The following is a 14,472-nucleotide window of genomic DNA, read 5'->3' as shown; positions in this document are numbered from 1 at the left end:
ACAACAATGGTGGTAGACATTCACTTTCACAAGTGGAAGCCGTGCCCTTCAATGTTAAATTCTCAAGTCATAAAACTTGATGCGTCCTAATCCTCTCCTTTCCCAAATAGTACAAACTTTAAAGGGGAGAAAAAAAAAATTGTAAAAAAGGAACAAATTTGTGTATAGAATTCTTGGAAGCCTCCTCCCATTCAAGCTGAGATGAGACGTACTGTCCAAAAAAAAATTAGAAACTAAAAGGGTGTTTGAGAGTAAGCGGTTGCTTTTCAAATAAAAAGCATGTAAATAATGTTTTTTAAAAATCATTTTTGATATCTGCACATCAAAACGATCCAAAAGGTACAAACCGCATTCAATTTTAGCAAAAAAAAAAAATTTGAAATTTTCCAAAAAGCAGGTTTCAATATAATTGAATTCTCTTATGGTTGTGTTTGAAGAGTGTTTTTTTTTTTTTGGATGTTTTTTTTAAATGATTTTAACCTGAAAAAACATTAAATTAATGTTTTTTAGTGTTTTGTAATGATTTTAATGTGCTGATATAAAAAATAAAAAAAAATATTTTAATATATTTTCAAGTAAAAAAACTATTTTAAAAGGCATTTTGCATCATAATCTCAAACACTAGTTGATGTTTGGCAACACATAATGGAATGGTAGTAATAAAAATGAAAGTCTTAGTGTCATTTTATAAGTGTTTGGTTGAAAGAAATTATATAAAATAAGAGTAAAATTAAAATTAAACATTGTTTCATTTTCATAAAGGATGTGAGAAAAAAAAAAAAGGGATAATAATGATTTTTTTCTTAAAAAATAATGCTGTATTATATTTTTTTATATATATATCAACAATTTCTACCCTATCATCATTTTAACCACTATTGCCACAAATATTATATATATTGGTGGTGGTGATAAAAAAAAAAATTAAAAATATAACATTACCATTAACATCATAATTGATACATCAGTTTTTTATCATCATCATCATTAATAATACTTTTCCACCATCTCCATTACTTTCTTACTCACCACTACCTCCCATGTTGGTGACACTGATTATGTTTGTTTTGAAATATTTTATTGTTATTATGATTTCATTATTGACTCATTATCATTATTACTACCACCATCATCGTTTTTATTATTTATACTGTAATTAATGATAAAATTTATTTTTTAATCATTGTTTCTTTTTATCTTAATAGTGTGGTGTTAAAAAATAATAAATATTGTTTTGATTTTTTTATTACCAGTATTGAAATTAAAATAGCATAGGATTCCTTAATTCCCATAATGAACATTTCCTTTTTATAATCTAATAGGCACCTTATAGAATTGTTCCATCCTATCACATTCATGTGAGGTGAATCCAATGTATTTGGGGGTTATTTGGAACCATGTCCCAAATAGTATTTTTCTAAATTTTAATTTTTTTTCTTAATTTTTTTTTTTGGTTTTAATTTTTTAGATATGCTAATAATAAAAATAATTTTTAATTATTTTTAATTTCATAAGAATGCAATGAGAAATCACTATATCAGTCATATAAATAATCTCTGGATCAATCATATTTCATACTCAAGATCCAATAAACTTTCCAATAAAAAGAAAAAAGAAAGAAAGAAGAGATATGTGAAAAGGGTGATGTATCTGATCCATCGCTAGTTGTGGCTTGAATTGATAAAATGGAAACGACCTGACAGCTGTCGTTCGATATTCCATATGCATATGGGCTGGCAGATCAAGATGTGGGCCCAAGCAAGAAATTGACAAATCTCTAATTTCGATGCTTTACCCATAAAAGTATTCATGTTTGGACCAAAGTGATTTTTCTGTCTTTCATTTTCTTTGTTGGAATCCCATTTTGTTCAGTGCTATTAAATATGCCCGGCGGATCGATTTGGCACCGGAGACCTGTCCTGAGCCCGAATTTTTTTAAAAAAATAATAATAATAATTAAAGCTTAATTTCAATTTATTTTTAAAAAAATATATATATTATGGTTTTAGTTTTTTATAAGAAATATCTTGAAATTATATTATTTTATATCAATATCTTGAATTTAATAAATTTGACGTTTGGAATCCTTATTACATCACAAAATAATGAGGTAAATTATTGAAAAAACTTATTCTCATTGAAAAATCATTACATCCTCAAACATATTACTGTGGATAAAAATAATAATTTTTTTTAGGTGTTGCGTGTTATTTGAAAGGAAAAGAAAGACAGGAAAAAATAAATAAATAAACAAATAAGAAAAACTAGAGCCACGCCATGGACTCATTGACGATTAGGGCTACCCTTGGGGAGAGTACTCACTGTAACGTTTCAATTTTATTTTTTATTTTGTCCACTAATTCTTAGATGACTCTTTAAATTAGTCTTAAATTTCATCTCATAAATCCTAAGGGGGGAGAAAAGAAAGAAGATATAATAGGCTAACCCAGCCTTCATATGTTGTAATCCATCATCTTTACAAATTTGATTTGATTTTACATTTTACAAGTGCATCATCTTTTCTATTCTTTTATGCTATCATGAAATAACTAGTAGATAAATTTGATAGCTAGTGATAATATCAGAAAATAATTTTGGAGTTTCGAGCTTCGGTGCCCAATAGATCCAACAAAATTCACATTGCTTTTTTTTTTTTTTTAATGGATATAATATATATAACAAATATGATAGTTCAGTGCCAATAAGTAGTGTTAATTATTTTTTATTCAGTTTAGTTTTTATTAAAAAAATAAATAAAATTGAATAAAAAAAAAATGAAACCGAACTAAAACCGGTTTAAACCGACCGGTTTCAACTTGATTTCAGTTTTTTAGGAAAAAAAACCATTTGACTCGGTTTTTTTTGTTTGGCTCGGTTTTTTTTTTTCCAGTTTTTTCTGGTTTAAGTTCGATTCGGTTTTTTTTGGTTTCAGGCTTATAAAACCAAACCGAACTGATCCGTTTTTTTTTTAAAAATTTGAATCGGTTTTTTTTCACAGTTCAATTTTTTTATTTTTTTTCAGTTTAATCAGTTTTTTAGTTTTTTTCCTTACCCCTACTAATAAAGATTTGACAAACTAGAATTAAAAGTTTAAGAAATAGATATGTACAAACAGGAAAGAAGAAAAGAGATAAAGGAAAGACAACAACGAAAAATAAAAGATATAACTAAAAACAAATTCAGGACTTATTAGACCAACTTAACAAACTTTCTGGTCCTTTTAGCAAGAATAATTTTGTGTAAGTGAAATTTACTAATAAAAACCCATCCAATATTCCCTTCATGAAAGTTGACATGAAAACTTTTTTTCTGTAATTTTCATTTTTTAAGTAGAAAAAGACCCAGAACGCCATGATCAACCCGACAATTTCAAAAAACTAATTAATCTTCACCATCTTTTCGAGGTTACAAGACGACCAGATTCATTGCTTTGCTGTTTGCAAAGACTGGGCTTCCCTTGTCTCCAAAATTAATACTTTCTCCCGCAAACACTTAACAATGGAGGGTACGTGATGATTATTAATTATCCGATCAGCAATCTCCTTTCAAGAAGGTGTTTGAAAATCTTAAATCTCTTGATGTCAAGCTGAGCTTCCGCCAACCTTATCATTGCTACGTGTATATATATATAGTTTTAAAACCTGATCCGGTTCAATGTTCGGGTTTTAGGTTTTAATCAAATCACCGGATTTTGATCAGATTGCTCGGGTCAATTTTATTTTTTTTAAATCAAAATAACGTCGTTTAGTAACAAAAAAAATAAAAATCAACGGGTTACAACCGAGTTTTTTACTAGGTCTTACTGGGTCAACCAGGTCTACAAGTTACACTACGTTTTTTTTTCTATTTTTTCTTCAACCTGACTCGATTCCAACCTCAAATAAATCGACCCGCTGAATCAGGCTGTTTTTCAAAATTATGGCTACATATTAATTTTTGAACATTCGGCTCTTGTCTAGTCTTTTCATGATCTTTATTTGTTGATAACAAACTTGTTTCCTCAAAATCTTATGATAAATAAATTTTGTTTCCTCCACAATTTCAATTTAATTTTAACAAAAAAAAACCTCTAAAACCGGTTTCATAGGAAACCAATTCATAAAAAAAAAAAAATTGTCGATAAAAATAATATGCAGCACTTGATAAAATAAATATTATTTTTGAGTGAAAACTCACCACATATACATGATAGGTAGGTGCATGCAATACGATTTGTTTTTACCTGCTTTATATTCAATGAACAAAATATGAATCGATCCTTTTTTATTATTTATTTTGAAAAAAAAAAAATCAATCTCTTCAAATAAGTAGAAGCAATGGTAAATAACTATAAAGCTTTTGTATTGAAGGTTCAATACGGATAGCCAACTTATTCATTAAATCCGGTTCAACCTAATAAATCGATTTAATTTATAACTCATCTACTTAGAGATTGATTTAAACTAGAATACCATATTTTTTTTATTGTATAGAATAATAACTATGATAGTAATACAATATTTTGATTAATTCTCATGCATCCACCAAATTGTAGGAATTTGTAAAATAAACGGAAAAAAAAAAAACCTTGGAGATTTTTTCTTTTTATTAGTTATAAATATGTCATATGTTTATCTGATATGAGCAAACGCAAGTAACAAAAATTTTCAACCCTAGCTAGGGCAACATCCTATACATCAATATCTCCGGGGCTTTTTTCTCCATTCTCGATAGACGTCTCCTAAATATGACAAGATCCATTGAAACCAAGCAATGCGGCAGGAGCTTAGATCACAACTCTGACGAGCTGAAAGACAACTTCAGCGAACTACCAGAGGATATAATCCTCACAATCGTGGAAAAAATCGGAGACACCAAAACCCTAGTTCTCTGCTCAGTTGTATCGAAGCAATGGCAAGACATCGTCTCCAAAACCGAAACGATCTCTGTCAGAGTACTCCCTTATCCAAGCTGCGGCGATGGGTTTCCATGCTCGGAATCACACAACCACCTTCCACCATCAGAAGTTCCTGGTCTCATGAAAGTGTTTGCCAAGGTGAAATCTCTCAAGATTAAGTTATGCACTTTTCCAACTCTGAACCCACGAAATCAGGCCGATAACTTGTTGATGATTAAGGCCATGATTTATGGAGATGATATCCGCATCGACAGTTGCTACGCTGTTAAGGTTGGGTTTTTACGGAGAAGAATGATAGTAGCGATGGATAGGTTTTTCAACCCCATGTTGAGTCAACATCCAATTTCATATGCAAGTGACGTATGTCTTGATGTTATATTACAGCATCGTCCTGGAACTTTGAGTAGCATAGTGATTTCTTTCGTTAAGATGCAGGATTTTTATGGAAAGAAGGTGTTTATGACCAGAAAGATGCGGGATTTGTACAATGGGAAGGTGTTTATGACCAGAAAACAGTTGGATGACTTCACTAATTTGCCACCAAAAGCAAGTGTCGAAGGTTGGCTTGAGGATGCTCGGAATTCTGTTTATCAGCTTAAGAGCTCTATAAATAATGGTTGGTCTAGAGATGAATTGTGGCATGTTAAACATTGGGAATCATTGCATACAGGAGATACAGTGATGGCAAAAAGGTATATTGATAACCCCACTGTTTCGGAGATGTTCGTGAAAGAATTGCTGGGGGCTGCCAAAGACGACGATGGCGATGAGAAACAGTGAATAGTAAGATTTGATCACTTTACTTCTTGTTCTATGAGATGATCATCACACACACACAAACATATAATTATGTAACTTCAACGGAATTAGAAACTGTTTTTATTGAATATTGAATTATTTTTTACCGAATTTCAATAGAAATTAACATTTAACAGTACGAAAAAGAGAATTAAACTTTTTTTTATCTTGGCTTGTTGGAATCCTCTGATCTCTACAAGTGCTAAGTGATGAAAATTGTAATTTTGCGCTTTGATGTTTCATTTTCATATACATATGTACCTGTAGTTTTGAACTTTGATGTTTCATTTTAATTAGGGGCTACCAGGAGTTATGGATTGGAGACAGTTTCTACAACAAGCTAGGCAGGGCATGGCGCCGCAGTCATTAGGGATTAAAGAGAAATTCAAGCTTCACATGAGGATTTCATATCTTGTTTAAAGATTCTCATTGAATCTTGTGTTTTGACCTTATAAAAGAATTAAGCTTTAGTTTTTAAGTATATTCAGTTTTATGTAGTTGGAGATATATATGAAACGATGCTGCAAGTTAGTATTTTATAGTTTTATATTTCATATTTTAGTTTCTATGAAAATAGTTTTGATGCATGCATTGAGGAATTAATTAATTGTGGGCAAGGTGCCCTGTGGTATTTTGGGGGGGAATTTGGCTCGCTAGAAATAAATTGATTTTTGATAATAGATGCCAAATTGAAATATGGTTTTTAGTTTGATTTTTCATCGTCTAGTTTGATTTTTATTTGGATTTCTATAGCTTTACTGATTTGTGAGACGTCGTTGCTCTATCTTGTGCTTTATTTGTTTTACACTTAACTCGTATATTCTAGGCAAAGAGTGCATCAAATATTGTTGTTGAACTGATGGCAGAATTTCATTAGAAATTCAATAAGGCACAATTACAATATACTAATTAATAAAGCTTCACATACCTTAATTTTATCATGTTAAATGTTGTATATTATTAGGTTTTTTATTAACTTTCAATAGTAGACGACAACTCTTGAATTTTATAATTAAAATTTTATAAATATACTTAAAAAATTTTCCCGGTCAACACACTTCATCATGAGACTTATTATCAAAAGTGTTGTCATTAATTCGACATCGCCCTGCGATACTTTTCTTGTTCAACATGTATTATAGATCAGAACTCAATAAAGATGAGGTTTTGTCCATTCAAAAGCTTTTTTCTGAAAATTGATTGTTGTTATGTATCTTTTAAGATTGGATTGTGAAGTCTTGATTCATACAATGCAATTACTTGAATAAAATAAAGCAATAGCACGAGGTTAGGGTAGTTACAAATTGATTTCAATGGCATCTCCAATTTATGTCTTATTCTTTCTCATCTGAATTTTTCACATATTCGTATAGAAAATAACCATATAGCAGATTATTTGGCCAAGCAGGAAGTTCATAAAGAAGCTGACATGGTTGATTGGTTATAGTTCTCTTCTATAGTTTTATAATTTGCCTGATTTGTCTGTTTTTAGTGAGCTAACACGCCATGTTTCATTTGTAAATTTATAGCTTATCGATAGTTATTTTGTCTCTCCTGTTTAGCCATGTTTTTATTGGCTAAGTCAGTTGATTAATAAAAATATTCTCTCTTCCATAAAATAAATAAAAATAAAAATAATGATTGTAACTAGAAACTTTCCCTCGGACTTGGCTAGCTATATATGCATGCCAAATCATATAACTGACTTTTAACTAAAAGATATCCTTCAGCAAATTGCGATTGGATTTTTCCTGGAATATTTCACTATAATTAGCAATTTAACTGGAAACAGCAAATTGCAACACATGAGCGAAAAGAATAGACATGGAGACTCGAGATCTTTCAGGATATTAATTGTCATTAGTTGTTCCTCTCTGTCTGCTAAATCTGTCATAGAATTGGCCATATATATATAGTAATAGGTCTAGATAATCTCTTCAACTTGGAAACCCAAAGAGAGATCATAGAAAAACATTAAGAAGAAATATTACTCTCCTAAAGCCATTATGGCTGCCACCAAAGTTGTTCTATCTCATGTTCTTGTTGTTCTAAGCTGCATTGCAGCTCTTCTTTTGTTCCAAGTGAGCGCAATTGATGGATTTGAATCACAAGAACTTAAGATTTGCGGGTTTGATGCGATATATAACATTGGTGATTCATTATCAAACACAGGAAACAAAATCAGAATAAATTCTAGTGTAGCGGAAAGTCGCCTTCCTGACGGCACAGCTGTTAGATCCTTGGTACCGCTTGACTACATTGGTAAGAAAACAATCTCTATTACTTTTGTTCTTCTGTATTACATGTTTTTCAAGCATAGTAATAAGAATCGACCTAAACTACATAGCTATGTCGCTAAATTGTTTATGCTTCTTCATTTTGCAGTGAAATCGGCCGGTTTTTCATCCATCAAAGCTTATTTGAATACAAATGAAACGGACTCTCACAATGGAGTGAATTTTGCATTTTCTGGTGCTTCAACTTTACCAGCGAAAGTTCTTGTGCCTAAACTGAAGGTGGATGCTGGAGTTATTGTTAATACTCTTGGCACACAACTTCAATGGTTTGACAGATACTTAAAAGGATTCTGTCGAAAACCTAAAGGTTATTTCTTTCTCCTGTAGCAAGGCTCTTTTGTACCTGTAAAGCAATAGTTATAAGACATGAACAAGGGTCGACCCGGCTCATAATCTGGGTCATGAGTCATAGGCTGAGTAAATTAATTCAGGTTAATTTAAGGTTTTTTTATAAAAAAAAACTGAGTTTTTTCTTTGATAAGTCCTAGCCAGGCGAGTCAGTGGGTTGATCCACATAATATGATTCTTGTATTATCATAACATAAACTTGTCATTAATTTAAGTTAATATTATAACTAATATTAATTGTTTATCTTTTATATGTCTAACAGATTGTAAGGAAAAACTCAAGTCATCTCTCTTTATAATGGGAGAGATTGGAGCAAATGACTATAACATGGCATTTCACTTTGCCAGTAAAACAATTGAGGAGGTGAATAGGATGGGCCTTGTATCTGACAACGTAAAATGCATCAAGAAAGCCATTGAAGTAAGTCAACGTACCTCGTAAAACGAGTATTTCCATATCTGTAACAATATTGCGTTCATTTCTTAGCTAATTTTTTACTAAACCAACATGATCATATTTGATTCTTCAATTAATTTGTTATTTCACCTCTGGCTGCACAGAAAGTCATTCATTATGGTGTCACTCGAGTTCTTGTCCCTGGAATCTACCGAGTAGGTTGTACACCAGGCTATGTTAGCAAGTTCGCAGAATCTAACACACTAGACAAATATGGCTGTGTAAAGGAGTACAATGATTTTTTCAACTATCACAATGATCTTCTGCAAGCAAAGCTTGAGAAATTGAGAAAGAAATACCCTGGAGTGTCTATAGTATATGGTGATTATTATACTGCAATGCAGTTTGTTATGGACAATTACAAGAAATTTGGTGAGTATATTTGAAATCCCTTTTCAAAACTGCGTAGATATTGGAATAAGTGGATAGAAACTGACATTTTTACTTGATCGCTTGTTACTGCGCAGGATTTGAATATATAACTCAAGGTTGCTACATTGATCAAGGCAAGCCACCTTGTTCAGACCCTCAAAAGCATATGTTCTGGGATGGATATCATTCGAGCCAAAACTCAAATAAGTATATGGCAAGTTGGATTATTCAAGACATCGTCTCGAAGTTTGGATGCAAGTGATCGATGAAGTTTCAAGCTCCAAAGAGAAACTTCTTAATGGTTGCTCATTGTGTTTCAATTTATTCTGTTTTCCTGCGAGAATGAGCAGAACCATAATGTACGTTAATAACTGATATCAGTTTTTAATTAATTTAGGAGGATTCCTGATGCAACAAAATGATATGGATCATGCTATGTTGTGATGTGATGTGTAAAGCCTCTACACACACACACACACACAAAGTCGTTTTTCATTTAAAGGTAGTAATTAATTAATGTGCCAATGTAAATTTCAATTTCACAAAGCTTTCATAATATAAAGTCATTTTTATTATGTTATCTATGATCTTAAACTTTAATGTTAAGATGGTTATTTGATGCTTGGATTATTTACTATTTTCCCCTTTTATTCTCGCCTGATTTTGATCCGATTTCAATAGCGCTCATAATGGATCTATTAATAAACTCTCAAGTATATAACTGGTTAAGACAAGAACAAGCAGCATCGATCCTACAGGTAGTGGTTAAGGAACTTGAGTCTCTTCCGCCTTATGATGGCACTAGCTGCATGTAAATGAAGTGATCCAATTGTTATGACCTCTTCCTAGAGCATCAAATTAGCACTTGGAAGAGAGTCTTAATTATGATTAGGACATTTGGGGTGAACATTTCGACAAGCCAAGCCATGAACACGTCGTCTTTAGTGGATAATTACGCACGCCAAGATTTGTTGTTCTAACAGGTAGATATGAAACTTTACTGTCAGGGTTGGAAAAACAAGTTGGAAAAATGCACACCTAATCTTGAGAGATTAATTTTACAAAATCACCAAACATGGCCTTATCTCCTGAGAGAGTCCAGCAACCGTGCTTAAAACGAACAATGATACTAGCTCGAGGTGTCAATAATACAATCACATCTTAAATGGCTTGAAGTTTACAAGCTCTGCACTCAAATGATCTCATGTATTAAAATTAAAAGACAAAAATTATAGGAGTTAATCTAAAAAAATTATGAATAACTTAACATGGTTAGGGGGGATTAATCCGATAAAACAAAAACATATCCATCCAAATGACCAATAATTCAGAGTTGTTTGTATAATATATATTTTCATAGTTGATTGTATAGTTTACAAATAATAACAGTGTGTCTGCTGAAGCCGTAGAAACTTGGGAAGAAAGGCTATACAACCTAATCATCTGATGAGCATCAAAACCAGGTTTCTGCCTAATCTTCATGCAAGGCTGCCTGACACCACAAGCAGCTCTAATCTGGTTCTTCATACTACCAAAGGTATACGAGGATATCCGGTATTTGTTGGTGCAGTGATATCCCTAGGCCTGTTTACAAGTTTGCACCAAAAGCTTTGAAGACTTGTCTTCTAGAAAGGGAAACAAAATTCTTAAATTTTCATCTGATGTCTATAAAAAAACATGTAAATCACAGAAAGAGAGGTTTCCAACTTAAGCTAAGGGTTCTGCAACTAATCCGGACAGTAGTTCAGCATTTGTTTTCTTCAAAATGCATGATTGAGCCAGGTGTTTCCTGCCTTGTCCAACATGAGATTTTTGCGGTCCCTGTTTTACCCACAGCTGAAAGTGATTTGAGAAGAGGAAATCCATGTCCAACCAAGTTTCCAATTCCTCATAAAAATACTTAAAAGCTTTCAGCACTCCATCATCCATTGCCATTACCGGATTACCACTCACAAAGTTGAACAATACATGGCTGCTTCACAGCTCCATATTACTATATAAACAAGCTCCAATCACAAAGTTAAACAATACATGGCTGCTTCACTGCTCCATGTTACTATAAAAACAAACTCCAATGCTGACGGTGCATCCTCTGTAGGAACAAGGGGAGTCATCAAATCAGTAAACCACCAAATTTTGCAGTGACAAGATCTTAATCTTCTTCTCATTGTCTCAGTGTTCCTGAATATCTGAAATCATAAAGCAAGAAGGGAACTCCGCAAGCTACTGAAGCAACCGAGCCAGTGTGGAAGAATTTCTTTCACTCTTCAATCAAATATGCATCCCTTTTACTTTGGCAACTCCTCAAATCAGCTACAAATGGTGTTAAAAGCAATTAAAACTTGGATGATTTTTCCTTGAGAACCTTTATAAATATCGGAACTTTTGGAAAAGAAGAGTAAGTTGATGATTGTCCTCGATCTGATGGTGTTCTTGACCCACATCAGCAACCTTCTATAGGTTTTCCTTTCCAAGAAAAATAACAGAAGCAGGCAGACAGAATCTTCTATAAAGAGGCTTCCCTATGAGCAGAGACCACTCTATCCCATTCAGCTCTTTTTGAGGTGGCCTCTCCTTTTCTAAGACCGAAAATAGAGCAATCACAAGTCCCACAACAATATACACCAGATTCAGATTCCTCTCCATGGTGACAGTAACCCAGCACAAGAAAGAAATGTTATTCATACTTTTGGATCTATACTGGTACAAATCTCTAGGATCGACCCCTGGAATTGATCAATCAATCAAAAACTCTTGAATATCAACCATATTAAGTACTACTCGAATGCCCCCTCTTCTTTCATACTGTCCATAAGCACTACTCAGTTTCCTTCAAGCATCACATTGCAATATTTCCTGTCCAATGCAAACTTGGATGCAGTTTACAAAGACACTTCAGGGAATCAACAGGCAAGCGTCAACATAAAGAAGATGATCTTAGACATTTGACGAACCAGTTAGATTGCTGACTAGCAACTATCAAATGTTCCCGGACTTGAAGTTCTTTGACATTAATCTTTTAAATTACAAAATTGCACATTTTTCCTATACGTAACAATAAATGCATGAGGTAATAAAACGAAAATGGGATGAGCAAGAACTGTTTGGTCGAGAGAATTGGTGCCAGAAAAAAGGAACGACTCTGCAGGCATTTCACAGCCTGACTGATTGATGATGAATAGAAGGCATGCTTGAGATTTGAACCCACCTATTGAGTGTTGTAAGAGCATGCATGTCCAAGTGAGACCTTGACTCCAGGTTCACTAGTCCGCTGAGTTTTATTCATCACGATGCTTTTTTTATTTATTTAATAATCGATCTAATATATATAACAAATATGATAGTTCTAGTGCCAATAAGGGTCTGACAAACTAGAATTAAAAGTTTAAGAAATAAATAGTACAAACAGGGAAGAAGAAAAGAGATAAAGGAAAGACAACAACCAAAAATAAAAGATATAACTAAAAAAACAAATTCAGAACTTATTAGACCAGCTTAACAAACTTTCTGGTCATAGTTTTAAGATCTAGTTTGGTGACCGGTCCAGTTCAATATCAGGATTTTGAGTTTTGATTAAGTTATTAGGTTAATTTTTTTTTAAAATATATCAAAATAGCATCGTTTTAATAAAAAATAAAAGTCAATAGGTTGCAACCGAGTCATCGGGTTACACCATGTTTTTTTTCCCTTTTTCTTTAACCTCATTTGATTTTAGTCCAAGAACTACCTGTCAAGACAAATTGAATTTTAAAACTATATTTTTGGTCCTTTTAGCCAGAATAATTTTGTGTGAGTGAAATTTACTAATAAAAACCCATCCATTCCCTTCATGAAAGTTGACGTGAAAACTTTTTTTCTGTAATTCTCATTTTTTAAGCAGAAAAGGACTCAAAACGCCATGATCAACCTGACAATTTCGAAAAACTAATTAATCTTCACAATCTTCTCTAAATTACGAGACGACCAGATTCATTGCTTTGCTGTTTCCAAAGACTAGGCTTCCCTTGTCTCCAAAATTAGTACTTCTGCAAACACTTCATAACAATGGAGGATGATGATTATTATCCAATCAGCAATCTCCTTTCAAGAAGGTGTTTGAAAATCTTAAATCTCTTGAAGTCAAGCTGAGCTTCCGCCAACCTTACCATTGCTACATACATAGTTTATAGATCCAACCCAGTTCAAGATTCAGGTTCTGGTTTTTGATTGAATTATTTGAGTTAATTTTTTTTAAAAAAAATCAAAACGATATCGTTTTACTAAAAAAATCAAAACAAAAGTCAACGGGTTGCAACCAAGTTTTTGACCGAATCTTACCGGGTCATACTAGATTTTTCCTTTCTCTGTTTTTTTTCAACCTAGTCCGGTTCTAGCTCCGAGTAGGCCGGGTCCCGGATTGACCCACCGGGCCGGACCAGATTTCAAAACTATGACTATGTATTAATGTTTGAACATTCGGCTCTTGTATATTCTTTTCATGATCTTTATTTGTTGATAACAAACTTGTTTCCTTAAAATCATATGATGATAAATAAATTTGGTTCCTCCAAAATTTCAATTTAATTTTAACAAAAAAACACCTCTAAAACCGGTTTCATAGTAAACCAATTCATGAAAAAAAAAATTATCGATAAAAATAATATGCAGCATTTGATAAATATTATTTTTGAATGATAAACTCACCGCGTATACATGATAGGTAGGTGCATGCAATACGATTTGTGTTGACCTGTTTTATATTCAATGAACAAACTATGAATCCCTTTTGATTATTTGTTTATTTATTTTGACAAAAAATTAAATCAATCTCTCCAAAGTAGAAGCAATGGTAAATAAATATAAAGCTTTTGTATTGAAGGTTCAATACGGATAACCAACATATTCATTAAACTTGGTCAAACCTAACAAATCGACTCAATTAATAACTCATCTGCTCAGAGATTGATTTAAACTGGAATACCACTCTTTTTTTTATTGTATAGAATAATAACTATGATGGTAATACAATATTTTGATTAATTCTCATGTATCCACCTGATTATAGGAATTTGTAAAATAAACGGAAAAAAAAACGTTGGAGATTTTATCTTTTTATTAGTTATAAATATGCCGTATGTTTATCTGATATGAGCAAACGAAAGTAACAAAAAATTTCAACCCTAGCTAGGGCAACATCCTATACATCAATATCTCCGGGGCTTTTTTCTCCATTCTCGATAGTCTCCTAAATATGACAATATCCATTCAAACCAAGCAATGCGGCAGGAGCTTAGATCACCACTCTGACGAGTTGGAAGACAAAT

The 14,472-nt window shown here is 32.5% G+C and overlaps 1 protein-coding gene and 1 long non-coding RNA gene across 2 annotated transcripts; one reads left to right on the top strand and one right to left on the bottom strand.

Moving 5' to 3' along the window:
- The first annotated feature begins 7,701 nt into the window (after positions 1-7,701).
- On the top strand, positions 7,702-9,431 carry LOC118054609 (acetylajmalan esterase-like). The gene is made up of 5 exons (XM_035066242.1): positions 7,702-7,957; positions 8,081-8,299; positions 8,604-8,761; positions 8,902-9,169; positions 9,265-9,431. Exons 1-5 carry the CDS (start codon positions 7,702-7,704, stop codon positions 9,429-9,431), a joined length of 1,068 nt encoding a protein of 355 aa, XP_034922133.1.
- A 1,029-nt stretch (positions 9,432-10,460) lies between these two features.
- LOC118054324 (uncharacterized) lies at positions 10,461-12,464 on the bottom strand. Its single transcript, XR_012169395.1, has 2 exons — positions 12,378-12,464; positions 10,461-12,025 (listed from the first exon to the last, which is right to left on the bottom strand). It is a non-coding gene; the product is annotated as an uncharacterized lncRNA (long non-coding RNA).
- Between the last annotated feature and the right edge of the window lie 2,008 nt (positions 12,465-14,472).

This window comes from Populus alba, chromosome 3 (assembly GCF_005239225.2).
Source record: "Populus alba chromosome 3, ASM523922v2, whole genome shotgun sequence".
NCBI classification, from domain to species: Eukaryota; Viridiplantae; Streptophyta; class Magnoliopsida; order Malpighiales; family Salicaceae; genus Populus; species Populus alba.
The sequence above is the reverse complement of the archived record's forward strand: the minus strand, read 5'-3'. Positions and strand labels throughout refer to the sequence as shown.